General features: G+C 71.6%; 4 protein-coding genes across 4 annotated transcripts; 2 read left to right on the forward strand and 2 right to left on the reverse strand.

The window, feature by feature from the left end:
* Window positions 1–6,821: 6,821 nt before the first annotated feature.
* On the forward strand, window positions 6,822–8,954 carry AURANDRAFT_63534 (hypothetical protein; the record flags this gene model as incomplete). Its single annotated transcript, XM_009037858.1, has 4 exons — window positions 6,822–7,256; window positions 7,338–7,427; window positions 7,526–8,272; window positions 8,478–8,954. 4 exons carry the CDS (start codon window positions 6,822–6,824, stop codon window positions 8,952–8,954), a joined length of 1,749 nt encoding a protein of 582 aa, XP_009036106.1.
* A 4,383-nt stretch (window positions 8,955–13,337) lies between these two features.
* On the forward strand, window positions 13,338–19,252 carry AURANDRAFT_63535 (hypothetical protein; the record flags this gene model as incomplete). Its single annotated transcript, XM_009037859.1, has 4 exons — window positions 13,338–13,637; window positions 13,856–15,991; window positions 16,732–16,865; window positions 18,112–19,252. 4 exons carry the CDS (start codon window positions 13,338–13,340, stop codon window positions 19,250–19,252), a joined length of 3,711 nt encoding a protein of 1,236 aa, XP_009036107.1.
* Window positions 19,253–20,413: 1,161 nt separating this feature from the next.
* Window positions 20,414–21,643, reverse strand: AURANDRAFT_71468 (expressed protein; the record flags this gene model as incomplete). Its single annotated transcript, XM_009038080.1, has 1 exon — window positions 20,414–21,643. One exon carries the CDS (start codon window positions 21,632–21,634, stop codon window positions 20,540–20,542), a length of 1,095 nt encoding a protein of 364 aa, XP_009036328.1.
* Window positions 21,644–25,674: 4,031 nt separating this feature from the next.
* On the reverse strand, window positions 25,675–25,899 carry AURANDRAFT_25513 (hypothetical protein; the record flags this gene model as incomplete). The annotated part of the gene is made up of 1 exon (XM_009038079.1): window positions 25,675–25,899. A coding segment is annotated over one exon (225 nt), but the record flags the coding sequence as incomplete, so codon positions are not given.
* Window positions 25,900–27,064: the final 1,165 nt, after the last annotated feature.

Here is a 27,064-nt window from a genome sequence, read left to right on the forward strand (position 1 = left end):
GGCGGTGCTCCTCGCCGAAGAGCGCGCGCGTGAGCGCGGCCTGCCGCGCGCGCTCCTTCTCCCGCGCCTCCTTGAGCTCGACGTCGCGGACCAACGCCTGGCGCTTCTGCCGCTCCTCCTCTCTTCGCAGCTCGTCCTGGGCGGAGTGGGCGCCCCAGACCTCGAGCTGCTTCTTGAGCTGCTTCTTCTTGCCCGTCCACCAGCGGCTCAGGACCGTGTAGACCGCGTGCTGCATGTGCGTCGGCGACCCGAAGACGACGCCCGTCTCGTCCTCGGCGCGCGACTTCGCCGCGAGGCCGCTCCGCAGGGAGTTGTCGCTAATCTCCGTCAAGAAGTCGTCGATGAAGCCCAGGTAGACGAACTCGAGCGCGTTCTCGCCCGCGACCTTGGCGTTCTTCGCCTCGATGGCCGCCCGCGCGTCCGATTCCGCCAACGTCGCCTGCTCGAGCAGGAACTCCTTGCGCAGCTCGCGGCTCCGCGCCGCGCGGTACTTCCACCGGTCCATCGTCCCCATGGGCCGCGGCCGCTTGCCCTTGCCCGTCCAGGTCCGCGCGGCGATCTCGCGCTCGCGGGCCTCGCGCTCCAGGGCTCGCGACGTGCGCGTCGCGATCTCGTTGATGCCGTTGAAGGACAGGATGAACGCGCGGCCCTTGCGCACGGCCGCGCGGACTTTCACCGCGACGGCGCGCCGCTCCGCGTCGACCTGCGAGTCGAACTCGAGCTTGGCCCGCAACCGCGTCTCGTCGTCGAGCATGGCCCGCCCTTCGAGCTCGCAGCCGTTGGCCTCCTTGGCGTAGAAGTCGCGGGACCGCCGCTCCTCGTCGCGCATCGCCACGACGTTCGACGCGGCGATGGCCCGCTCCATCTGCATGATCGCGTCGAGGGGCACGTAGGCGCGGGCCCGGGGCTCGCCAAACGGTAATTGGACGACGACGACGCGGTCGTCGGGGCGGAAGAGGAGCACGTGGCAGTGGCCGTAGGGCGTCGGCACGACGACGCCGCGGCGCCGGTAGTGCATCGAGTCCAGCAGGTCCTGGGCCTGGTTGAGCTGCACGGCGACGCCGTCGGCGCGGCCGCGGCACTGGGCCGCGCGCTCGTCGACGGCGGCGAGCTGGCGCTCCTGGCGCACGCGCTGGCGCAGGAGGTCGCGCACGGCGACGCCGAGGTCGCGCGCGACGTCCTCGGCCTCGCGCGCGTCGTCCGCGAGGCCCACGAGTTTGATGTCCTTCTCCTTCTTGTCGATGATGGCCTGCTTGAGCACCTCCGCCGCGTTGTCGTGCTGCTGCTTGGCGAGGCGCCGCACGCTCAGCACGCGCGCGGCGCCGCTGAGGTCGTTCTCGATGCGCTTTAGGTGGACCTCGTAGGAGAAGATCTCGCGGTGGAGGAAGTGGAGCACGTCGTTGAGCTGCTCGCGCTCGACGTCGAGCTCGACGCGCTGGGCCTTGAGCTCGCTGAGGCGCTGGCGGTAGTTGTTGATGCGGCCGACGACCTGGAGCAGGTCCGCGAACGCCGCGCGGCGCCGCAGCTCCTCGACGCGCGGCGTCGGCGGCGCGGCGCCCAGCGCGAAGGCGTCGGCGTCGACCTTGGCCTGGCGCCGCGCGCGCGGGCTCAGGTCGTCGCCGCGCGGCGCGTTCGCGTGCTTCTCCTGCTCCTCGTCGTCCGCGCTCTTCTTCCGCTCCTCGGGCACCTCGTCCTCGGCCTTCTTCGGCAGGTAGTCGCCCGCCTCCAGGCTCAGCACGCGCTCCTCGACCTCGTCGGGCGTCCACTGGACGCCCTGGCGCTGCACGCCGAACTCCTTGAGCTGCCGCTTGTGCCGCCGGTCGATCTCGTAGATGCGCTTCATGTCGTCGAGGTCGTAGAAGTGGATCTCCTGCTGCCGTAAAGGAAACCGCTCCTTCTCCAGCCGCAGCCGCTCCGCCTCGATGGCCGCGACCTCCGCCGCGCGGTCGCCCGTCTCCGCGCGGTACGCCGCGGGGTCCTCGCGGTGCCGCGCGACGCGCGCGCAGAGCGCGGGGTCGTCGCCGCCGCCCAAACCTCTTTGCTGCTCGGGCTCGAGGTGGGTCAGCGTCAGCTCCTTGCCGCAGTCCATGCAGCGCACGCCCTTGCCGTAGCGGTCGCCCCAGGCCTTGGCGCGGACGTGCTCGCAGAAGACGGCCGTCGGCACCGCGCGCTCGAAGTTCGGAATCATCCCGATCTTCTTCCGCGTCTCCACGCGCCGCACGGCCCGCTCCCGCGCGCGCTCCTTCTCGCGCGCCTTCTCCAGTAGCGCCTCCTCCTTCTTCTGGCGCTTCACCTGGTCCTCCTCGGCCTTGCGCATCGTCTCGACGTCTTTCAACCGTTGCTCGCCCGCGAAGACCCACTGCTTCTCCTCCGTGCGCACCAGCGCGCGGACGTAGTCGTCCATCCAGCGCTGCTCCGCCTCGGCCTGCGCCGCCCGCCGGAGCCGCGCCAGTTTCTGCTTGCGCTTGAAGGCCTCCATGGACAGGGGCACGTAGGGCGCGGGCCGGAGGTCGCGCGCGGCGTCCGCCGTGCCCGGCCGCGTACTCCCGGGCGTCACGGGCCGCGACCCGGGCCGCTCCTTGAGCTGGGGCAGCAGGCCTTCCGGCCGGACGCCCAGATCCACTTCCAGCTTCGCCTTCTCGTACTCGAGCTCCGCGGAGACCTCGCGGAACGCCTGCTTCCGCAGCTTCTTCCACATCCACGTCTCGTACGCGTGGACCACCCGGCCGACGCGGCCGGGCGCGCGGATGGGGATCACGGGGTCGCCCATGTCCATGGATTTCGCGCGCTCGAGCTTCGATTCTTCGGTTTCGTCGTCGTCGAGGTCGCCGTGGATCTTCATGATGTCCACGCCTTCCGCCCGCTGCGTCCGCGCCACGCCTCCTCGTCTCTCCCGGGGCCGCGCGCCGCCGACGCCGGGCAGTTTCGGCCCGGCCGTCGGGGGCCGCAGATTCCAGGAGTCCACCAGACCCGCGCGCATCTCCTCGATGACCTGCTTCGCCAATTTCTTCGTGATCGTCTTCACGGCCTTGGTCTGTAACAGGGACGCGGACTCGACGTAGCCCGTCTCCCGCTTGCGCCGGATGGCGTCGTCGCGCGCGGCCTCGAAGCGCTGCTGGTCGACGACTTCTTTCGCCTCGCGGACCTTGCGCCGCCGCTCCATGTCGATCAAAGCCAAGAGCTTCTTGGCCTTGGCGCACGCGGACGCGGCCTCGTTCGCCTCCCACAATTTCCGCGTCTCCGGGTCGGGCTCCACTCGTTGGCTCACGTAGGACCGCACCTTCGAGAGATCGAGCCACCGCTCCGTGGACGTGACGCGCTCGAGGTCGTCTACCGTGACGACGCCGTAGGTGATGCGGCACATGGTGCCGTTGTCGTACCACGCGACGTCGTTCCGTAACACGCGCGTGTGCTCCCACTTCTGGGAGGCCTCGTCGAAGATCTCGAGGGCCGCGCCCACGAGCTTGTCCGCGGCGTCGATCTTGGGCTGCTGGCTCAGGCGCTTCCGTTTCAGGTACTTGGCGCCGGATTTCCGCACGCGGCGCGCGCGGTCCTCGGCGCGCCTTTTTTCTTCCAGCGCCTTGCCGACGAGGGGCATCTCGAAGGCGGGCGCGCCGCGGCCCTGGGCGCCGCGCGTGTTGCCCGCGGCGTCGCGCGCCGCGCCGACGCGCCGCTCCTTGGCGCGCTCGCTCGCAGCGATGTCCTCGAGCTCGCCGCGGATGAGCGTCCGGAACGTGTCGACGCGGAAGCGCTGGGGCGTGCTGTGGAGGCACGCGGAGTCCCAGTAGCCCGGCGGCGCCTCGCCGAACTTGGCCGCCTTGGCGAGGAGCGCGCGCCGCTCGGCGCCGTCGTCGGGCTCGGGCGGCGCCGCGTCGGCCCGGATGAGCTCCGCGAGCCAGTCCGCGTAGCGCGCCTGCCCCGCGTTCGACTCGAGCCGCAGCTGCTTGACGAAGGACGACACGACGCGGTTCGAGCCGTCCGTGGACTCGAGGGGCGCGATGGACCGCGGCGCGAAGGCGCCCTGCTCGACGACGAAGTGGGACTCGGCCTTGTCCGTCGACGACATGAACTCGAAGCGCCACGCGACGCGGTCCGCGCGGAGCGCGTGGGACACCTCGAAGCGCGCGGAGCCCGAGTACTCGTCGCGCACGTTGCTGATGACGCAGACCGTCGTCAGGTGGCGCGTCGACGGGCCCAGCTTCACCGTGCACCGGTCCGTGCAGTCGCCCAGGTTCTTCGCGTCCGGGAACCGCTTCGTGACGACGAGCTCGACGGTGTAGTAGTCGAGCTTCGGCAGCGCCATCTCGCCGACGAGCACGCCCGCCGTGTGGTCGCCGTGGGCGAAGCCCTGCAGTTTCGGGTCGCGCTCGAGCTGCTCCTTGGGCGTCTTCTTCTCCTCCTCGGCGTCGCGGTCGACGAAGTCGTTGCTCGCCCACTGGACGACGTCGGAGCACAAATTGCCGTGGCGCTTGGCCCACCAGTCGATGGGGCCCTCGTGGCGCACGGTCACGGTCTGGAGCCGCTCGCCCCGGGCCCACCAGAGCTGCATGGCCTGCACCAAATCCTGGCGGCTGTCCTCGGACCGCGCCTGCTTCACGCGCCGCGCGATGTCGCCGAGCCGCGCGAGCATGTCGTCGAGGTGGGCCCGCTCGTTCGCCTGGCCCTGCTCCGCGGCCCAGACGGCGCGCTCGAGGCGCTGGGCCTCGACGCGCGACGCCAGGATGTCCCGGGACGCGTCGCGCGCGAGCTCGAGCTTCGTGTGGCGCGTCAGCGCGCGGAACGCCTCCGCGGGCGCGGCCTGGAGCGGGTTCAGCCCCAGGCTCGCGACCTTGTCCAGGGACCGGCCCACGATCATGGGCGGCTCGCCGACGCCGTCGAGGTGCGCCTCGAGCTTGGACCGCTTCGCCGCGCAGACCTCGGCGAGCGCCGCGGCGCGCGCGCGCGCGTCCGAGCCCGCGCGCGCGCGCTCCTCGCCCCGCGCCCGCGCGACGGCGGCGTCGTGCTCGAGCTGGGCCTCGCGCGCCCGCAGGCTCGCCACGCGCGTCATGCGCCGGTGCGTCGCCTGCTTCTCGTCCTCGTTCGCCTCGCGGCGCGGCGGCCCCGCGATCCTAGCGAGCAGCACCTCGTGCTCCGCCCGCAGCTGGGCTTTTTCCGTCGCGAGGCGGCTCCGCTGGGCGTCGAGGTTCGTCGCCGCCTCCTCCAGCGCCGCGGCCTCGCGCTCGTGGCCCTCGGCTAAAGTCTCCGCGCGGCCGCGGTCGCCCTCGAGGTCGCCGAGCGCCTCCCACTTCTCCTCGTGGTCCGGCGTCGGCGTGCCCGTGAAGATCTTCACGCGCGCGTGGTCCGCGGCCGACGACCCGTCGGTGACGGCGCCGGGCTCGCCCGTGCCGCCGTCGGGCACGGGCACGACGACGCCGCCGGACCCGTAGATGCCGAGCGCCTCGCCGCTCGGGAACTCGGCCGTCGCGGTGACGTCGGGCCCCTTGACCTGCTCGAAGGCGCCGCCCCGGTGGCGGTCCGCCGCCTCCTGGGCCAGGCGCGCCGCGAGCTGGGCGTCGCGGCTCTCGAAGGACGCGTCCTGCGCGTCGCGGCGGTCGCGCGCCTCCTTGCGCGCGGACTCGGCGACGGCCTCGTAGTGGGCCGCGCGCCAGCGCCGCCGGTGCGAGTTCACGGCGTTCGCCTCGGCCTCCGCGGCGTCGTGCTTCGCCTGCTCCTTGGCCATGCGCTCGTTGACGTCGCGCGCGCGCCGCGCGCGGAACGCCATGAGGTCGAGCTCGCGCTTCCGCGTCGCCGCGACCTTGTCGAGGGCCATCTTCAGGTCCTCCGTGGGCTTCATGTGGTCCAGCAGCAGGCTCCGCTGGCGCCCCTGCTCCCGCTTCTTCGCCGCGAGGTTCGCGCGGTCGCTCTCGATCTTGAGCCGCTCCTCGTTGATCTTCACGGCGCGCGCCTCGTGGTCCGCGATGCGCCTCAGGTGGTCCCGCCGCCTCCGCGCGCGCCGGGCGAAGCGCGGCTCCACGAGGAGCGCCGCGCCCTTGCCCAGGGTTAATAGCTCCTTGCCCACGGTCTTGCCCACGGCCATGGACGTCTCCGCGAGCTTCTTCGCCCGCACCTGCTTCCGCTTCATGCGGTTGAGCACGTCCATCTTCTCCTCGTAGTCGTTCTCGCCCTTGAGGAAGTTGAGCACGAAGTCCTGCTTCTCCTGGAGCCGCAGCTTCTTGTTGAATTTCAAGATCGTAAAGTCCTCGATCTTCTCGCCGCTGAGCACCCAGGCCGCCTTGATGTCGCGCAGGGGGTCCTCGTCCGCCGCGAGCTCCTCGTCCGTCTCGAGGTAGCCGCCGGCCTCCTTGTCCATCGCGAGCCCCGCCTCGAAGTCCATGGCGGCCGCCGGTCGGACGCTGCCCCGGCGGGCAGCGCGGACGGTACGCCCAGACGGTGCCGACGGCGTTTGCAAAAGGCACGGTGACGTGCAAGCCATGGCACCTAGTTTGCTTGCCCTGCCGTTTCGTCGCGCTCTCCGGGGCTGCTCTCCCCGTCAGGCGCGACGTTGTCGATGCCGTAGCGGTGCCGGAGCCATGGGCGGCGGCGAGAAGAAGCGAGAAGTGGGCGGCGGCGAGAAGAAGCGGTCCGGCACCTACGACTTCTTCGTCGGTTTGCGGCGCTCGGCGTTCTTCTGGCGCCTCGCCGCACCTCTGGTCATCGATTATGCGAGGTTCCTCACGAAGATCAACGCGCTCGACACGCAGCTGGAAAAGGAGCTCGAGAAGGCGCAGCACGGCGGCGGCGACGAGGGCCTCGAGGCCGACGTCAAGTCGCTGCGCGGGCGCATGCGCGCGGGCTTCCGCCGCGGCCCGGGCGCCGCGGCCGACGGCCGGCGCGTCGGCCGGGAGTGGACGCGGGCCATCAACGAGGTGCGCGCCAAGGCGTCGCACCGGCTGGCGGAGAAGTGGGCGCCGCACCTGCGCGACTCCTTCGTGAAGCTCGGCGGCTTGTACATCAAGGTCGGCCAGCACCTGCCCGCGTTCCCCATGACGCCGTTGCCTTATGTCGATGCCTTGGCCCCGCTCAAGGACGGCGTCGCGCCGCGGGGCCGCGACGTCATCGAGCCGCTCATCCTGAAAAATTTATCGAACGGCACGAAAGCGACGAGCCTCGCGGCGCTGGGCATCAAGCGCGTCGAGTGGTCGAAATGCCTCGGCGCGGCGTCCGTCGGCCAGGTCCACGAGGCCATCCTCGCCGACGGCCGGAAGGCCGCGATCAAGGTCCAGTCCAGCGTCCCGTGGCCGGGACGACTTTCGAGAGATTTTGGCTGGATGAAACATCGTGACCGCCGCGCTCGGTAGGTCCAGTACCCCGAGGTGCGGCGGAACTTCAAGACCGACGTCGCCTGCTTCACGCGCGTGCTGCGCCTCGTCGCGCGGACCCAGGGCTTCGTCATCGAGAAGAAGTGGATCGACGAGGCGACGCAGACGTTCACGCGCGAGCTCGATTTCGCCGACGAGGCGAAGAATTTGCGGGACCTGCCGTCGAGGCCTGGCCGGAGCGCGCGCGCGCGCGCGCGGGCCGCTGCCTCGTGCCCGCGCCCATCGAGAACCTCGTCGCGGGCGGCGTGCTCGTCATGGAGCTCGTGCCGGGCCGGCCGCTCGCGGCCTGCGTGCGCGAGGAGCGCGAGGCCATCGCCGCGGTCGTCGGCTGCTCGCCCGACGACCTCGAACGCACCTTTCGGGACGCGCAGCGCAAGGTCATCGACGAGATCCGGTCCGGCCTCGACGACGGACGCGACGACGACGGGGCGAGCGACGGCGACGAGGCCGCGGCGCCGCCGCCCGCGGCGGGCGCGCTCCGGCGCCTGGCGGACTGGCTGGCCTACGCCGCGGACCGCGGCGGCGACTTCCTGCCCTTGCTGAAGGCGTTCCTCGCCATGCAGCGCGTGCGCCTCGCGGCGAAAATCCGCCGCTGGTCGCCCTGGTCGGCCTCCTCGCCCGCGGCGGCCGCGGCCTTCGACGCGCGGCTCGTCGTCGACCGCCTGGTCTACGCCGTGGGCCGCTGCATCCTCCTCGACGGCATCTTCTCCGCGGACCCGCACCCGGGCAACGTCCTCGTCCGCGAGAACAACGAGCTCGGCCTCATCGACATGGGCTGCGTCTACCGGCTCGCGGACGGCGAGCGGCGCGACGTCGCGCTCGCGCTGCTCGCCATCGGCGCGGGCGACGCGGACGCGCTCGGCACCCTCTACGCGCGGATCACGGGCCTGGAGCTGCGGACCTTCGACGCGCGCGTCAGTGTGGATTCCACCCACTGGTTTGGGGGGTCCCCACCAAACTTCAGAACTCTCTATCTCGGTCAAATCGAAGTCGATTTGGCTGTTTTTTGGACGAATCGATTGCTCTCGTCAAGTTCTCGAAGTACAGCGAAAGAATCTGGTCCAAACCATTCGATTACGCGCACATTGAAGTCGGGTTGAAGATTTGGAATCCACACAGGCGCGCGTCTACGCGGCCGTCGCGGTCTTCGCGCTGTCGCACTTCGACTTCTCGCCCGTCTTCCCCGGCGAGCCGCTCATCAAGACGCTCCAGCGGCCGGAGTTCAAGCCGAAGCGCGCGATCCAGTGCCAGTGGCTGCCCCTCGTCCAGCGCTGCACGGAGATCCTGCGCGGCGACTGCCTCGAGCTCGGGATCCGCATCCGCCTCTGCGACGCGTGGCGGGACCTGGCGCTCGAGTGCCTCGCGACGACGACGGACGGCGACGACGCGCACCGGACCTGGCCCGGCGGCCGCGACAAGCGCTCCGAGCTCTACCGCGGCGACAACCCGAGCGTCCCCGCGGGCCTCGGCGGCGACGCCGCGCCGCGCGCGAAGCCCTGGCGGCCCTGGCGCCGGCGGAGGGCGACACGCGCCGCCGTCGACGAGGAGGTGAAGGAGGAGGACCCCCACCACATCGAGGAGAAGGTCCTGTTCTAAGGGGCCTAGCTACCTTAGAAGGATCTCGAGGCGCCCGAGCGACTTCAGCATTTCTGTTCAGCGATTTGCTTGCCGCTCACCCTCGCTTCAGCCCCGGCCAATCCTCGCGGATCTGGGGCTGATTTGGACCTAGATCCGCGAGCTCGGCTTGGCGCGTCGTTCGCGGCCTGGCCGCCGACCCTGTAGCCCTTGCCCCGCGCCTAGCCTCGCATGGTCATAGAGAGGCCGCCCGACGCAAAAATCCGTCCGTGAAACGCTGTCGGGGGCGGCGCACGCGAACGGTCGGAATCGACGCACTCCTCCTGTGGCGGTGCTTGCGGCGCGGTCCCGCCGGCGCCGCGGCAGCGGCAGCTCCAGGAAGCTCAGGACGCGCGAAGAGGTCCTAGACGGTGCCTCTGACGAAGCGTCGCGACGTCGGGCACGTCGCACGGGTTCGGGGGTGCGGAAAGCCGCTCGGCGGCGCCAGGCGCGAGATTCGCTACGACTTCGCCTGCGCGCACACTTCGCCGCGAAGACGCTCCACGAGTGTTTGTAGACGCACGTCGGACGTCGCCCAATGCCTCGGAACGATTCCAGCTGCTGCGACACCCGTCATCGGCCACTAGCACAGCTTCTACTCGCAGGGCAGCAAATCCGCATGCACGCCTTTGACGCCCAGCGCACGAGATGGCGCTGCGAATGGAGCTCGGGCGCGCTCCAGCTTCCTCCACGGGACACACTCGCCCGATTGCGACCGCTCTACGGCTCGCAGGACTGAACCTGTCGCCGCGACCGCGAACCACAGCCTCGTGTCCTGCGGGCCTCTACCCCTAGCCGTCGCCACCGGTGCTCAAAAGCGCGCGATGGGATGTTTAAGTGTTTTACGGCCCCTTCGCGGGCGAGAAGCGGCGCGCAGCGCTGGCCACGGTCAGCAAAATCACCCGATGCGAGTCGTCCTGGCGGTGGCTGGACGGCTACTGGTCTGGGCGACAATTTGGCCACGCCGTCCGCTGCGGAAACGACGTCGACGAAGGTGATCAACGGGTCGCACGGGGTCGGCACATCAACCGAAGCATTCGCTGAGACCGTCACGGGTTGCAGGACGTGGATCGTTGCTGCGAGCCGTGGTCGAGATCTTGTGCGGCGCCGAGATCTCGGAAGACGTCACAGAGGCGTTCTCGGTGCCCACAGCGGAATCCACGCTGCAGAGAGCCGTTGCCCGTCTGTGCGAACGCCGCGAAGCAGTCGGCGCGCCTCGCGAGCACCGTATCGACCAACGAGCACTTGGTCGCCGGCGTCGCGTTTCACCGACAATCCCGAGCGAGTGATAGCTCCGTCGGAATCGTCGTCCGGGGTGTCAGAGAAGTTTGGCACCTCGAGGGGACCCCACTAGTGGACTCCGAAGCGCCTCAACCCACACCTGATCGTCGATCGTGCAAAATGGGAGCGCATCGCGGCGAGTTGAGGCCGAAAAAGACGCAAATCCGACCGCCTCGTTCTCGCGGACGAGCGCGCGCAATGAGACTGCGCGTTGCAGCATTCGGACAGGGTCTCGTGCGAACCCGTAGAGCCAAGCCGCGCTCAAAACGATGCGATTTCGGCCGAGAACGAGCCCATACGCGCTGGCCGAAGCCGGCAGTGACGCCGAAGCGGCTGTGAGCGGCAAGCGATTTGTGGATCTGCCACAAGGTGGTGCTTGCGCCAGGACGCCGCCGTCCACTGGCGCCTCCGGTGAGACCGCTCTGAGCCTCCCGTCCCCCCGTTTAGAGACGCGTCGAGGCGATTTCCCTCCGAGAGGACTCGCCACAGTCGATCGCAGGCATGAGCAGGGCCCGGACGTCGTCGACGCGAGCGGCGCTCGTGCTCGAGCTGTTGATTCAGCATGATCCTAACATGCTCCATTTCACAGATGTGTTCGCACTCAGCGGGCTCGATCGCGAACTGCGTCAAAAGGTCCTCGATCATTCCGCTCTTTGGGAGTCATTGACGCGCCTTCTAGTTCCGAGCCTCGGATTTGTACCTGAGAATCTGACACCGCGGGGTCGGAACGGGTTTCTCTCTCGTCTGCGCCTCAATGACGACACATGGCGCGCGCGCTCGGCGCCGATTCCGGATGCGTTTCGCCGCGGCGTCGAGACGCCGAAGTCTATCACGTTCCTCCTCGACGTGTTTACGGGAGAATATCAGAATGTGTCTTCCCACGCATGGTGGTTCAAGCTCGACAACGAAGGAAACATCGTCACGCTTTGTGGAAAGCCGGTCAACGAAGAAACCGCACTCTCAGCTCATTATGAGGTTCAAGCGGTTAGCCGATATGGGATCCAACCCGTCGAGACATTGGCTGCCGCGAGTGCGGAAGCCAGGAGAAATGATTTGGACAGCAATGATTTGACGTGTCCCGTATCTGCGAGGGTCATATTCTCCTTTGTCGTGGACGACGAAGGGCCGCCGATCGTCCTTCTCAACGAGTTCGAATCGTTTTTCAACGATGAAGAATGGCTGGTGTTCCGCACTGACGTGAACGAACACTGGCTCCGTCACGCCGATTTCAGTAGTTCCGCTGGACTGAGCGACGCTCGGTTGCGCCGCGGCGCCAAGTTTCAGGCGGGGTGCGATCTACGATACGGCCCTCGTTCGCTCCCGTTCGATCCGGTCGTGCAAGTCTGGCTCTCGCCGTTCGGTGTGGACAGAAGATTGGATGTGGACGGGCACCCTTTGATCACTCGCGACAGCATCGATCATTGTTCTGCGCTGTTCGAAATTGAGTTTCTAAAGGGCGGGGAGCCGGCGATGACCGACGAGATCATCCCCGCGCTCGTGCGCCTCCGCGAGGACCAGAAGCGCCAGCCCCTCTTCTAAGTCCTAGTTTCAGCCCCTGGTTAAGCCCCGACGACGACGGTGACGGCGGCGTACTTCCAGTTTTCGGGGAGCGCGTCGAGCTGGGCCTTGGGCCCCGCGGTGTAGCGGACGTTGAGGTACTCGAGCCGCCGGTCCGGCCGGCGGCCGAGCGCGTCGTCGTGGACCTTGGCGCGGAGGAAGCGGTCGGCGGCGTCGACGGTGACGGGCGTGCCGAGGGCGTCGAGGGCCCGGAGGGAGTCGCAGTGGGCCGCGAGCGCGTCGAGCGCGTCGTCCTCGAAGCGCTTCGACCACTGGACGCGGACGTCGACGAGGTGGCGGAGCCCCGCGACCGCGGACGCGAAGCCCGCGCTCGAGAAGTAGCCGAAGCCGCAGCCGAGGCGCCGCAGGTTCGGCGCCGAGCCCGCGAGGGCCGCGAGGAGCGCGTCGTTGACCTTGAGCCCCGACGCGGCCAAACCGAGGAGCCGGCCCTCGACGACGGGCTCCGGCTCCGGCGCCTCGGCCTCGCCGCGGCGCGCGCGCTTCCGCGGCGGCGACGCCACGGCCGCCAGGGGCGCCGCGTCGCCGGCGACGGCGCGCACGTAGGCCGCCGCGGCCGCCGCGGTCATGTTGAAGTTGCCGCCGACGTCGACGTCGACGAGGCGCGGCGCGGCCGCCGCGAGCGTCGCGAAGGCCGCGTCCGTGAGCTTGCGCGAGTCCCGCAGGCACAGGCGCTCGAGCGTCGCGCCGCAGGCGCCCAGGAGCGCCTCGAGCACCGCGTCGTCGAGCCGGAGGCACGAGCCGAGGTCGAGCGCGACGAGCGTCTCGCCCGCCGGCTGGCGCGCCTGCGCCGCCGCGAGGAGCGCAAAGGGCTCGCGGCCCCGGCAGGCGGCCAGCGAGAGCGCGTCGACGCGGAGGCCCTCGAAGAAGCGCGCGGGCAGCGCGCCGTCGACCAAGGCGCCGCGCGACGCGAGGAATCGCGCGATCTGCGGCCGCGCCTCCGGCCGCCGGGCGCCCGCGCGGGCGCCGGCCGTCGCCGGCTCGATGCCCGCCCAGCAGTCCGCCCAGGCGCTCTTGGCGCCCGCCGCCGGCGCGCCCGTGGCCGGCGCGCAGCGCACGAAGGGCACGGTCTCGGGGTTCGCGAGGAGGAGCGCGCCGTGCGTGTCGTCGGAGCCCCGGGCGCGCAGGCACCGGGCCGGCGTGAGGCTGATCTGCGCCAGGCAGAGGTCGCGGAGCATCGGGTGCGTGCGGCGGCGCCGCGGCGCGATCGGCACGAGGCGCTTGTGAGGCGCCGCTCGTCGGTGTTTTGAGAGCGAGTGCAAGGTCGAGATGGTGCAGCGTCAACACCGCCTCGGCAGCCCCGCTGAGCGGACTGAAACTGCTTGTATCATCGAGCGAAACGACGCGAGAGCCTGGTGATGGCGCCTCCGCGGACCTAGTCGCCGCCGCTCGCCGCGTGGGACCCGGCCGTGCGCATCTCCGCCGCCGCAGACCCTCGCCGCGGGACCGCGCGGCCCAGAAGAGAAGCCGCCGGGCCACGCGCGCGCTCGCGGCGCAGCGCCGCCGAGCATGGCGGCGTCCGTGCGGCGCGTCGAGGACCGGCGGTCCATGGCGCTGCACAAGCAGAAGATCCACTCCATGCAAAGCCAGATCGACACGTCGCCGCCGGCGTCCATGGCGCTCGCCCACATGCGGCGGAACCTCAAACAAGAAAAGCTCGTCGAGGACCGGTGGCAGGAGATCGAGCGGAGCAACCACATCCTCGTGCGGCGCATGCGCGAGATCATGTCCGGCGACGGCAAGTACCGGCCCCTCGTCGCCCCCGGGACGAAGAAGGGCGGCTACCGGCCCGCGTCGCTCAACTACCGCGTGCGCCGCGCGCGCGAGGCCCGGATCAGGGCAGGACAAGGGTGATTCAACGTCGCTTCAACGTGAGTGTTCCGCGCGCGCGCGTTCTGGAAATAGCATCCAAGCTTCGAGACCGTTCCGAGAGATGATCGCTCGTCCAAAAATCAGCCGAAACGAGTGGAAACCGGCCGAGCTAGGAGCCTTTGAAGTTGGGAATTTCGCACTCTTGTCCTGCCCAGGTCCGGATCCAGGCCGAGAACCGCGCGATCATCCGCCGTCTGTGCGCGTCGCGGTCCGCCTACGCCAAGGAGGACATGCGCCCCTGCAACTTCCAGCCCCACTTCCTGCCCAAGCTGCCCCTGTCCAAGCTCGGGGCCATCGACAGCCGGTCCGCGCTTTCGAGGATGTCCGTCGTCACGGAGGCGGGCGGCTCCGCGGGCAACGGCGCGAGCCTCGGGAGCCTGTCCGCGCGGGCGCCGGACCGCGACCGGGCGGCGATCCTGTCGCGGCCCGTGCCCCTGAGCGGCCGCGAGCCCGCGCCCGCGCCGCGCGCGTCGCAGGCGGCGGGCCCGCGGCTCCTGAGCTTCGTGCCCAAGGTCGCCGCGGCGGGCGCGTTCGCGCGCGGCGCGCGGCCCGGCGAGGCCGCGGTCCTCGTGCGCGAGGCGCTCAAGGTCCAGGACAAGTACATCGTCGCGTCATTGAAGCAGACGGAGGATTTCGAGCTCCGGGACGCGTGGACCGTGGAATTCTACGTGCCCGAGGACGCCGTGACGATATCCGCGGCCGTCACCGTCGAAGAGGCGTCGGACTGGCTGGAAGTCTTACGCGAGGACCTCGTCGCCCACCGGTCCCTGCGGCCCCGCGACGAGGCGGCCTTCGAGGCGCGGCGCGCGGAGCTGCTGTCGACGCTCGTCAAGTGCTACGAGACGCGGCGCGACGCGTCCGGCGCCATCGCCGCCATCGTGCTGGCCCGCCCCGTCGCCGCCGTGCGCGGCGCGCTGGCCAAGGCCGCGGCGCGCGGCGCGCTCGCGGACCTCGCGGCGACGGTCGCGTCGCGCGTCGTCGACGACGTCGTCCGCGGCTCCGCGCGCGCGCTCTTCGAGGCCAAGGCGGCCTACGTGCCCACGGTGACGCTGGCCGACTCGACGGCGACGAAGCTCCAGCTGGCGCTGCGCGCCCAGTGCGTCGGGACGACGCCCGGCGAGTTCCTGCGGCGCTACGACCGCGACGGGTCGGGCGTGCTCGACGTGCCGACGATCGCCAAAATCGTCCGCCGCGACTGCAAGATCTCCGCCGTCGTCGTGTCGGACATGGAGATCTCGCTCTTCGCCGCGCTCATGGACGAGCACAAGAGCGGCACGGTGGCCGTGTCCGAACTGAGCGACTTCGTCGAGAACGGCCTCTACGGCACGATGCTCGCGTCGGACAAGCCGAGGCAGAAGACGATCGTCATGAAGGGCGCGGGCTTCCAGCGCGTCACCCACGGCGACGAGGGGTCGACGGCGGAGCCGCCGCTCCGGGCGCCCGTCGTGCCCGCGCCGCCCGAGGGCGCGCGGAGCTCGCTCGCCCGGGGCCGGCCCGCCGCGGGACGCAGGCTCAAGAAGAAGGGCGCGCCCGGGTCGCCCCGCGACGACGCCAGCGCCGCCACGGAGAAGACGGCCGGCGCCTACAGCCGCGCCTCGGCCAAGTTCGGCAAGCCCGCGCGGACCAGCCGCGCGGGGCCGCCGCCGAAGCACCACCTCGACGAGCCGACGCTGAAACGCGTCCGCGGGCGGCTCAAGCAGGCCTGCAACGGCGTGGGGCCCCTGGAGTTCCTCCAGCGCTTCGACGCCGGCCGCGGCGCGCTGTCCGCGGGCGAGTTCAAGGCGCTCCTGCGCCGGGACCTGAAGATCTCCTTCGCGGATCTGGGGGAAGACGACGCGACGTCGCTCGCCGCGCTCCTCGACCCGGACAAGACGGGGTTTCTCGCGGTGCCGGGCGTGGCGCACTTCATCCAGGCGGGCGCGCTGCCGGCGCCGCTCCTCGACGGGCCCCTCGACGACGTCTCCGCGCTGACGGCCGATACCGCCTTGCCGAAGCCGAGGGCCTCCGTCAAGAAGAAGCCCGCGCCCCCGAACGGGGCGCGAAATGCCGCCAAGGGCGGCGCCGCGGGCTCGCCGGCGCGCAAGGTCCGCACGCCCGCGCCGGACCTGAGCGCGTGGGCGCTCCGCGGCCGCGCGTCGCGGAAGGTCGCGACGGCCGACGGCGACGTCCACTACCTGCTCACGCTCCGCATCCACCCGCAGGCCAAGCGCGCCGTCGTCGTCGCCGTCAACGCGTCCACGGACGAGACCATGTCCGTCGAGCTCGGCCGCAAGGCCCTCGGCGAGCTGCAGGTGCCGCACGACGCGAACGTCGCGCCCGACGCGCTCGGCGCGGCCTTCGCCAAGGCGCTCCGGAGCGCGGCCTGAGGCGCCCGTCGTCCTTCGCCGCCGCGCGCGCGCGCCCCGTGACGGAAAGCCCACCGTAAGTTGACGGCGCGTGCAACACGGACGACACATTCAACGAGGCCATCGGCGCCTGGGACACGTCGTTGGTGACGGACATGAGCTCCACGTTCACGGACGCCACCGCCTTCAACGCGGACATCGGCGACTGGGACGTGTCGCAGGTGACGGTCATGTACCGCGCGTTGGCGTTTTTTGCGCGTTTTTTACGCGTGTTTTGGCCGAGGTGTCAAGCGGCGCGCAGACTTCAACGGCGCGCCGTCGTCGTTCTTCGGGCGGGGGGCGCTTTAGACTTAGGCCGCGCTCACTTGAAGGTCGTCGCGTAGAGGTCCTCGACGCTGCACTCCGTCGCGAGGGAGAACTCCTCGCGGAGGATCGCCTCCTTCCAGCCCTCGCCGAGGAGGTCGTCGAGGGGCGCGAGGGCCTCGAGGGGCGTGACGAAGGCCGACGGCATGCAGCCCGCCTCGCGGACGGCGGCGACCTGGGGCGCGACGGCCTCGCAGGACACGTACTCGATCGCGCGGATCATCTGCTCGAGCGCCGCGGCGCGCTCCGGCGGCGGGTCGCAGGACACGAGCTGCGCGAGGGCCGCGCGCCGCAGCTGGGCGAGCCACCACTCGGCGCCGTAGGTCAGGAAGAGCTCGTCGCCGGCCTTGACGTCCCTCGTCGCGACCGCGAAGACGCGCGGCGCGGCGATGCCCGTGCCCAGGCCCGTGCGCGCCTGCACGAGCGCCGCGTTCGTGCCCGGCACGATGGCGTCGATGTAGTCGCCGACGGCGACGCGCAGCGCCGCGCCGTCGACGGCGACGGGCTCGTAGGGCCAGGCCGGGTCCTTGAGGATGAGGCCGTCGACGTCCGAGGCCCGGAGCTTGCCGTCGCCCGCGGTCTCGGGCGCCTTGGAGACCGCGCGGACCGCGCTGTGGTCGTTGATGAGCTGGGCGACGCCGCCCTTGGGGTCCACGTCCTTGACCTTGCCCAGCAGGATGAACTGGCCCTCGCCCGCGCGCGTCACGCAGGACGTCAAATCCTCGTCGACGTCGCAGGTCAGCACGGCGGCCTCCGTGCCCGGCGCGACGGCGCCGCCGCGCGCGAGGCCGCCGGCGTCGGCGACCCTGGTGCCCGTGAGGCCGATCTCGTAGCGCTGGCTGTAGAGGCGCCAGTCCTTGCCGTAGTAGGTCTGGTACAGCGCCAAGTCGTCGGTCCGCGTCTCGGGCGTCGCGGCGAGCATGCCGACGTACTCCGTGATCGTCGTGCCCGCGGCGATGTCGTTCACCGCAAACACCCCGCGGCCCCGTCCGTCGCTCTCGCCGACGGCGACGAGCGGCTCCTCCAGCGCCTCGTAGGCGGCGACGTCGACGGCGAGGGACTCGTACTTGCCGTCGTCGCCCGGCTTGTTCTTGTTGCCGAAGAGGTGCTGGCGCAGGAGCTGCGGCGCTGCGCAGCGCGGCGCCTGGAACGCGACGGCCGGTGCGGCCAATGCGACCACGAGGTGCAGCGTCGAGAGGCGGTGCGAAGCCATGCTTCTGAAGATCGTCAAGTGTGACTCACAGAGCCGGGGGTCGGGCGGCTCGACGCCTCGACAGGCCTCCGGAGGCGTCGCCGTCCCTGTGAATTACTTAGGCAGTCGCGAGGCGCGGAGGTCGATGCTCCACAAAGGGCAAGTCCAGGCGGCGACGAGGCCCATCTTGACGACGACGTCCGGGTGGAATCTCCAGAAGCACGCGTCGGCCCAGATGGCGACAATCTCAACTCCGACATGCTGGTCGAGCTTCGGAGCCTCGGCGAGGTTGTTCGCGGTAGATCACTTGTGCCGCGGCTCCAATGCCGTCAACTACAGCCAATTGCCACAACAGCCAGTCGTGGCCGATGGCCTCAGTCACCCGCGCGCCGCGCACGCCGCCGTGCGCGCCGCCGCGGCGGTCGACCCCGCCGCCGGCGCCGGCGTCGGCGCCGCCGGTCGTGCCGCTCCCGCCCAGCGACGCCTCGCCGCCGCCGCGCACGCTCATCAGCCAGGCGCTCATCGCCGCCGACGACGACTACTACAGCCTCAAGCGGCGGCCGCCGCCGTCGCCGACCCGCGCGGACCTGCGCTCCGTCGCGCGGCTCGCGGCGGCCGACCGCTTCTCGGACAGCGACGGCAGCGCGTCGTCGGACAGCGACGACGACGGCGCCGCGCCGCTGTCGCCGGGCGCGGCCGTCGCGCTCGGCCGCGCGCTGCTCGTCGCCTTCGCGGCGGCCGTCGCCCTGCGGTCCCTCTACGCGCTGCCGCTCTGCGCGGCGCTGATCCTCGCCGACGACAAGCTGCGCGACGCCGTCGTCGGCGAGTCCGCGGCGCGGCGGCGGTGCTCCGAGTTCGCGGCGTCGCTCCTGAGCCGGCGGCGGTGGCGGCGGCGCGTCGCGCGCTGGCGCCGGCGCCCGAGCGCGCCGCGCGCGGCGCCCGCCGCGGCCGAAAGCGGCGGCGACGACGGCGGCGACGACACGGACGCGTCGTTCGCCGAGCTCGGCGACACGTCGTCGCGGTCGTCGGCCGACGGCGCCGCGGCGGCGCCGCGCCGCCCGCGGCGGCCGCGGCGGCCCGGCGGCGGGAGGCCGCGGCGGAAGCGCGCGGGCGTGAAGCCCCGCGGCTTCACGGGCGCCTGGGAGAAGGACAAGGCCCGGTCCGATTCGCCGCTCGACCAGATGAAGGCGCTCGGCGTGCCCTGGGCCGCGCGCGTGGCCATCGCCAAGTCCAAGAACGCGAAGAAGATCGCCCACGAGGGCCGCGCCTGGGTCGAGGCGACGACGACGGCCGTCGTGACGAAGACGCAGACGCTCTGCCTCGACGGCTCGGAGCAGAAGGACACGAACCCCGTGGACCGGTCCGTCGTGTCCATCTGGTCCGCCGTGGGCGGCCGGCCCGCCGCGGCGCCGCCGCGGCCCCGCGGCGACGACGACCCGGCGCCCGAGGACGGGGCGTCGCCGCGGCTCCCGCCCGCGCCGGCCGTCGTCACGGTGATGCACTACCAGAAGACGGGCAACGTGTCGACGATCACGCGGACGCTCGAGGACGGCGGCGACACGTACCACGTCGTCAACGAGCTCTGCCTCAAGCACCCGCCGGACGTCATCACCATCCACACGTACTTCACGCGCGTCGACGACGACGACTAACGCCAGTTTTGACGGCATCGACGCTTCAACTCAGCGATCGATTACACACGATGTCCCTCTCCAAAGAGGAAGAGGAAGCGCTTGAGAAGGCCCTCGGCGCATTCGACGAGGTGGACGAGGACCTCGTCGAGGAAGACGAGGAAGACGAAGAGGCGGCGGAGGACGCCGCGGCAGAGGACGACGCCGAAGCGGCGGAGGACGCCGACGACGCCTCCGCGGCCGACGACGGCGTCGTCGACGAGGACGCGCTGCTGCCCGAGGACGAGCGCGCCATCAACGCCTTCGTCGGCGACGACGGCGACGACGACGTGAGCGTCGCGTCGGACTCGTCGGCCGCGCTCGCGCGCGCGGCGCGCCGCTTCCTCGGCAAGGGCGAGGCCGACGAGCCCGACGCGAGCGACGGGGCCGACGGGGCCGCCGCGCCCGCGCCGGCGCCGAGCGGCGGGACGCGGCCGCTCACGGAGGAGGAAAAGCGCGAGAAGAAGCTCGCGCGGCGGAAGAAGCAGCGCGACCGGCTCAAGGCGAAGAAGGCCGAGGTCCGCGAGGGCTCGTCGAATTTACCGCCGACGGTCTACGTGCGCGCGTTCCACGGCGAGTTCGAGAAGAAGGACCTGCGCACGGTCTTCGACGACGCCGTCGGCGCCGACGCCGTGGCGCGCATCCGCATCGTCGGCGGCGCGGACGCGAGGAGCGGCGCGGCGTTCGTCGAACTCTCGGACGCGGCGCACGTGCCGGCGGCGCTCGCGCTGGACCGCACGGCCGTCGGCGACCTGCGCATCTCCGTGAAGCCCGCGCTGGACAAGAAGGGCCTCGAGACCGTCGTCAAGCGCAAGGCCGCGAAGCCCAGGGCCGCCAAGGCCGACGACGCCGCGCCCAAGAAGCGCAAGAGCTCCAAACCGAACCCGAAGCCCTACCTCGGCGCCGACGGGCCCCGGAAGAAGAAGGCGCGCAAGTAAGGTCGGCAGGCGTGCGAGGTCGCCGTCGTGGGACCGGGCTGCAAGATGAAGGAGTCGAGGCGGACGAGGCCGCGCCCCGAAAACCGCGCGCCGCCGCCGCCGCGCTGTTCGGAGCCCCCCCGAAGCCCCCCACCCGGTGCCCCGAGGGACCCCAGCCCGTTGGAACGGAGCTAAGAGCGTGAGTAGCCCGGGGACGTCGCATGGGCACCGGCGAGTGAATTCATTACCCCGCGCTCCTCAACTTGATAATCAAGATGTGGGACTGAGTCAACAACACAACATACTCGTAGTTTAGGAACTTGAAGGAAGTCGCCGCGACGGGAAAAGGACCTTACATGACAACGCAGCCGCCGCCCTTGTAGACCTTGTGCATCTTGCGGACGTCGAACCAGGGCTTCATGGCGCGGCGTTTCGGGTCCCAGGTGTAGAGGCCCTGCTGCGCCGCCTCGATGCCCTGGAGGAACCCCTTCCAGTCGAGCTCCGGGTGCGGCAGGTCCGCCGCCGCGGGGCCCAGGACGAGCGCCGCGAGCTTGGGCACCTCGCCGAGGCTCAGGGGCTTCTCGTCGAGCAGGTCGACGACGCGGCGCGTGCAGCCCCACTCGCGGAGGCGGTGGAGCTCGGACCCGTAGGTGAGCCAGGGCTGGTGGTCCGTGACCTCGTCCGCCTCGCCGACGAGATCGTCGAGCACGTCCATCTCGAGCTCGATCTCCTCGTCGACGTCGTTCCAGTACTTGACGACGCGGTCGTCGTCCGTGCAGAGGCGCACGACGACCCACACGGGCAAATCCCGCAACGGCGCGAGCGCGCGGAGGACGTCGCCGTCGGACGCCTCGCCGTCCGACGCGATGACGACGAGCGCCCGCTGGCCCCGGGCGGCGAGGGCCGGCGCGCAGGCGCGGACCTCGCCGACGACCTCGCCGATGGCCCGGCACAGCGGCGTGCGCCCAGTCGGCGCGCTCGCGACGACGGCCGCGACGGCCGCGGCCTCGCGGCCCCCGTCGCCGACGCCGCAGACGACGCGCTTCAGGGCGCCCGCGGGCTGGTTGAGCAGCAGGAACTCCGTGGGCACGCCGAGGGCGGAGGCGACGCCGCCGTGGAAGGTCAGGGCGTCGCCGAGCTCCTCCCAGCGGCTCGCGGTGACGAGCCCCCGGCGCTGGCCGCCGCCCGCGAGGCGCTTGCCGTCCTGCGTCTGCATGCTCCCGGAGTTGTCCACGATCCAGAAGCGCGCGCCGAACTGGTCGCCCGACTCCACGAAGCCCTCGCAGATGCCGGGCGGCAGGCCCATGGCGCCGAGGCGCCGCAGCTGCTCGTCGGCCGGCGGCCGCGACATGGCGACGACCTCGAGGACGGCCGCGACGGGCGCCGTCGGCATGGCTTCGGCCTGGACGGCCACGGGCAGGCCCTGGACGGGCGCGAACTTGGTCATGGCTTTGTGCTCTCTCTGGCTTGTGCTGGGCGCCTTCGGGCGCTTCGACGACCGCGCGGCGCGCGGCACGGAAGCGTGCACCCAAAACGTTTCCCTCGGAGTCGGCTGCCGCATCATGGAGCCGATCGATGAGGGGGACGACGGGAGCGTCAAAGCCCTCGTGGTCTGTCATCAGTACGAGGAATCCGTCGCCCTCTACTCGCTCATGAACACCTTCCTCATCTTCGCCTCTTTGACCCTGGGCCTCGTCTTCTCCTGCGGGTTCTTCGGGCGGAGCCACCGGCGGCGGGCCCACATCGGCCGCCTCACGGTGACCTGGGGCGCGGGGCTCTTCGTCTGCGGCATCGTCCTCGCCGCCACGTGGCCCGAGGAGCCGGAGGGCTACGGCTGCGCGGCCGTGGGCGGCGCCTTCGGCGACGCCACGTCGTTGACGATCTTCTCGGGCGCGCTCTGGTTCTTGAGGGGCCGCCGCGAGCTCCACGCGGAGCGGCGGCGGCCGCCGTCGGGGTCCGTGGACGACGACATCGCCTTCGGCGAGGCGATCCCCGACGGCTACGTCGACGCGCGCGGCGCCGTCGACCTCGACGACGGCGACGCGCCGCTCCTCTCCGACGACGACGACGACGACGACGGGTCCCTCGACGAGGACGCGTCCGTCGAACACGAGGGCTACTGCGAGCTGACGAGCGTCTGCGTCGTCGCGCCGTGAAACCGAGAGCGGTTTTTTAAAACTATGTACACACGGGAGCTGACCAGCGCGACGATCGTACCTGGGATGACCAGCATCGTGGTCCGGGTCGTACAAAAGACAAAGAACTTAGTAGGCGACGTTCCGCTGCTGCTGGTGGCCCCGGCGCCTCCGCCCCGCGGGCTCCGGCTGCCGCCGCGCGTTCGGCGGGGGCGCGCGGGCCTCCTCCTTGCGCTCGGCCAGCGCGTTGGCCACGGCCGTCTTCGGGTCCGCGTCCGCGGGCCCGTGGCAGTTCGCGAAGTCCGCCTCGCCGCCGAGCTTGAGGTCCGCGAGGTCCCGCGCGCAGTCCTTGACGAGGCGCGCGGCCCAGGCCTTGGGCAGCCGCCGCAGGAAATCCCGGAAGAGCGCGGACCGCCGGTTGCGCTGCGCGGCGTCGAAGTCGCCAAAGAAGTCGCCCGTCGCGCCGTGCTTGCGGCAGTGGCGCACGTGCTCGTGCGCGTCTTTCCCGCAGTCCTGGAGGCAGTAGGCGCAGAAGCCGCAGCCGCAGCCCGGCCGCGAGCACGTCAAAGCGAAGCAGCCGTTGAAGTCGACGAAGGCCTGGTCGCAGCGCGGGCAGGCCAGCGTGAAGATCTTCTCGAGGACGTGGCCCCGGAGCTCCGCGGCGCACGCGTCGTCGCCGCCGCCGCCCGCGGCGTCCCGCAGCGCGCGGACCTCGTCGCGCAGCCGCTCCGCGAACTGCCCCTCGAGCTCCCGCGTCACCTTGGCCTCGGCGAGGTTCTCCTTCGCCCTTACGTAGCCGGCGAAGGACGCGTCGTCGAGGTTCTCCGCGAGCTTCTTGTCCGAGAAGACGGGCGCTTTGCAGCCGGGGCCGGCGCAGGCGATGCCCCCCCGCTCCGCGAAGAGCCGCAGGCCGTCGCCGTCGACGGCCGCGGCGACCAACCCCTGGAGGCAGTCGCCGCAGAAGAAGTGCTTCTCGCCGCCGTCGCACTCGAGGCCCTCGTTCGCGCGGTAGTCGTCGTAACAGCACAAGCACGTGACCTTGCGGCGGCCGTCGTCGCCCGCGCCGTTGCACTCGAGCGCGAGGCCCTGGAGCCGGCGCCGCGCGGCCGGCGCGGGCGCCCAGGTCCCGTCGGCCGCCGTCGACAGGAGGTGCGCGCAGAGCGTCGCCGTCGCGTCCGTCAGCGACGGCGGGCAGGTCGGCCGCAGGGCCCGGAGGTACTCGGCCGCGCGCTCGAGGGCCTCGCAGGCCATGTGCGGCGCGTCCGGGAACCCGTCGACGATCTCCTGGCCGAACTCGACGAGCGCCGCCGCCTGCTTCTCGCGGAACGCGCGCGCCGCGGCCTTTTTTTCCGGCGCGTCGACGACGGCCGCGTCGACGGCGCGCCGCGTCATCGGCGACACCATGGTGCCGTCGGGCTTCGCGAGCGCCGCCGCGGACTCGCGCTCGTAGACGAAGCCGTCGCGCGCGCGCACGGGGTCCACGAGCAGGCAGAGCGTCACGGGGCAGCACAGGTCCGGGTCCTCGTCGACGAGCGCGTCGAGCCGGCCCTGCCACGCGTCGCCGACGACCTTGCCGACGGCGCCCGCGCGCGCCTGCTCGGCCCCGTCGCCCGCGGGGATCGCGACGGCGCCGCGCACGGCCGCGGCGACCTGGGCCTCGTCGCACTTGAGCATCATCGCGATCATGGCGTCGTCGACGCCCTTCTCCGCGAGCGTCCTCGCGGCCTCGGCGTCCTTCTCCGGCAGCGGCGCCGCCGGCGGCGCGCCCGCGGTCTTACCGGAGAAGGGGCACGTCCCGCCGGCGGCGGCCTTCCCCCCGAAGGGGCAGCCGCCGGCGCCCGCCGGCGGCGCGGGCGGCACGGCCGCCGGGCCGTCGTCGAAGTGCCCCGACGCCGGGCCGACGTCGCCCGTCTCGCCGACGGCGAGGCCGACGCACAGGTCCGCCTTGGCCTTCTCGAGCGTCCGCAGCGCGAGCGCGTGGTGGTGGTGCGTCGGGAAGACCTTGGCCGCCGCCTTGCAGGCCAGGCCCTTGAACGCGTCCCACTCGTCCGCGCGGATGCCGAGCTTCGCGTCGTCGAAGCCCCGCACCGTCGCGACCTCCGGCCCGTCGGCCGCGTGGCAGAGCAGCTCCGTGACGACGTAGGTGAGCCCCGGCGCGTGGCGCTTCGCGAGCGGGTCGGCGTCGTCGCCGAGCGGCGGCGTCCGCAGGCCCGAGCCGTCCGCGAGGACCGACGCGACGAGCAGCTGGACGAACTGCGCGACGGGGTAGACGCCCCCGAGGCGGTGGAACGCCGTGCCCACCGTCGACGGGTGGGGCCGCGGCGGGCCCGGCTCGGGCCAGGGCTCCTCGCCCGGCGCCGTCGTGCACTGGCGCTCGAAGCTCGCGACGATGGCGTGGAGCTCGCGCGCGGCGCCGCGCGGCACGCCCGCGGCCCTCATGACGTCGTCGGCGACGGCGGCGAAGCGCGCCCACTCCGCGGGCGTGATGTGCAGGTGCTTGTGGGCGACGTCCATGGGCCGCCCCGTGTACCGCTGGGGGCCGCCCGTCAGGTAGCCCATGAGCTGCGTGACGAGGAACTTGAAGCCCGGCGCGCACACGGACTCGTGCCACCGCGCGACCTTCGCGTTCGCGTTGAGCGCGCCGTCCGGACATCCACGCGTCCATCATGCGGTCCACGAGGCGCGCTAATCCAAAAACGCCGCCGCCGCGGCCGTAGAGCGTCCGCGGGTCGCCGTAGACGGCCCGGCGCGCGGCGACGGCGTCGCGGCGCGCGGCCGCGGACGACGCCAGCAGCGCCGCGCGCTGCTCCGCGAACTCCTCCGCGGAGACCATGGCGCCCGCGGCCGCGTCGTCCTTGGACTTGACGGTCGCCGCGCGGCCCGCGACGCCCTTGAAGTCGCCGGCGCCGTTGGACTCGTCGACGACGGCGCCGCGGCAGCCCCTGTCGAAGGCCGCGAGCAGCGCGCGCCGCGCGCCGTCGTTTTCCACGTGGTCCGCGGCCGCGCGCGCGGTCAGGTTCACGGCGCGCCAGGCGCCCTTGGGCACGCCGAGCTGCGCCTCCGGCGCGCCGCGCGCCGTGACGACCTCGGGCCCGCCGCAGGCCTTGCAGACGGCCTCCGTGAGGAGGTACTTGAGCGCGGCGGGCGTCCGCTTCGCGTCCGTCGCCACTTTGAACCGCGCGTCCGCGAGGAGCGCGTCGACGAGGCGGTCCGCGAAGAGCGCGATCGGATAGACGCCGCCGCAGAGGCCGTAGGCCGCGTGCCCCCCCGGCCGCCAGGGGCCCGGGTCCCGCCGCGGCCGCTCGCCGGGGTAGACGACGCACTCGTCCTCCATGCTGATCATGAGCGCGTTCAGGTCGTCCTGGTCCTCCGCGGGGAGGCCGAACTCGCCGCAGACCTCGTTGAAGAGGCCCATGAAGACGCCCCACTCCGCCTCGCTGATGTTCAGGTGCTTGTGCGCCTCGTCCATGGGCCGGCCGGTGTAGCGCTGGGGCCCGCCCGTGAGGTTGCAGACGATCTGGACGACGAGGAACTTGAAGCCGGGCCGCTGCGCGCTCTCGTGCCAGCGCGTGACCATGGCGTTGGCGTTGAGCGTGTCGTCATCCAGCGGTCCATGCACCGGTCCACGAAGGCCGAGACGCCGAAGACGCCGCCGCAGCGCTGGTAGAGCGTGCCGGGCTCGCCGTAGATGTTCGAGGCCATGGTGGGGTGTTGCGTCGAGTCGGGTCTGCGATCGCGCCGAACGTCGTCGAGCGGCGGGGAGCGAATGCTCAGGTAATTCCAGTCCAGCCTGTTGTCTGGGCAGCCTCTGGCTTCCCGAAGCGCCGAAGAAGTTTCCACGATCACAGTGACGATCAAGATGCTGCCGGCGGCCGGGGGTCCGACGCGCGCGCGCGACGGCGGACCCCGCGAGAAGAACCGGGCGTTTTTAGATGTACCCGTCGGAGTCGGAGTCGGAGAGCTCGGGCGCGGGCGCGTCGGCCTTGTTGCCGTCGTGGTCGCCGCCGCGGCCGCGGTCGCTGTTGTAGGTGCCGCCGCTGGACGACTTGACGCTCGACTCGACCGTGGACCCCCAGGACTTGTCGTCGCCCCGGAGCTCGTCGCCGTGGACGCGGTCGAATTTGAGCCTCTCCTCCTCGGCCTTGGAGCGGCGCTTGTAGGCGCTGTGGCGGATGAACTTGACCTTGCGCGCGGAGAAGATCTTCACGTAGGTCGTGAGCTTGACGCGGTACTCCGACGGCGGCAGGCGCGCGCCGCCCTCGTCCAGCGCCTCGCCGCAGTGGAGCTCCAGGTCCGCGAACTGGGCCGCGCCGTCGAAGTTGCGCTCCACGTCCGTGCCCCGGAAGCGGTCGAAGAGCGGGTGGCGGAGCGCGTCGTGCGCCGTGATGCGCCTCCCCGGCACGATCTGGCAGCACTGGAGCGCGACGTCGGCGACGTAGTCGCGCCGATAGAATTCGATCTGCTCGAGGACGCGCTCGTCGCGCTGCTTCTCCGCGTTCGCGACCTCGGCCGCGGGCTTCTTCCGGCCCCGGCCCCGGGGCCCGCCCTCGGCGTCCTTCTCCGCGTAGCGCGCGGCGCGCGCGGCGGCGCGCTCGATGACCTCGATGAAGTTCGGCGCGTCCGTGGACCGGGGCATGTGGTCCCGCAGGCCCACGTTGCGCCGCCGCGCGTCGAGCGCGACGGCGGCCGCGACGACGGCCTCCGCCGGGTGCGGCGGCGCGCAGCCCATGGCCGCGAGCTCG

Source organism: Aureococcus anophagefferens, assembly GCF_000186865.1.
Source record: "Aureococcus anophagefferens unplaced genomic scaffold AURANscaffold_7, whole genome shotgun sequence".
Taxonomy (NCBI): Eukaryota; class Pelagophyceae; order Pelagomonadales; family Pelagomonadaceae; genus Aureococcus; species Aureococcus anophagefferens.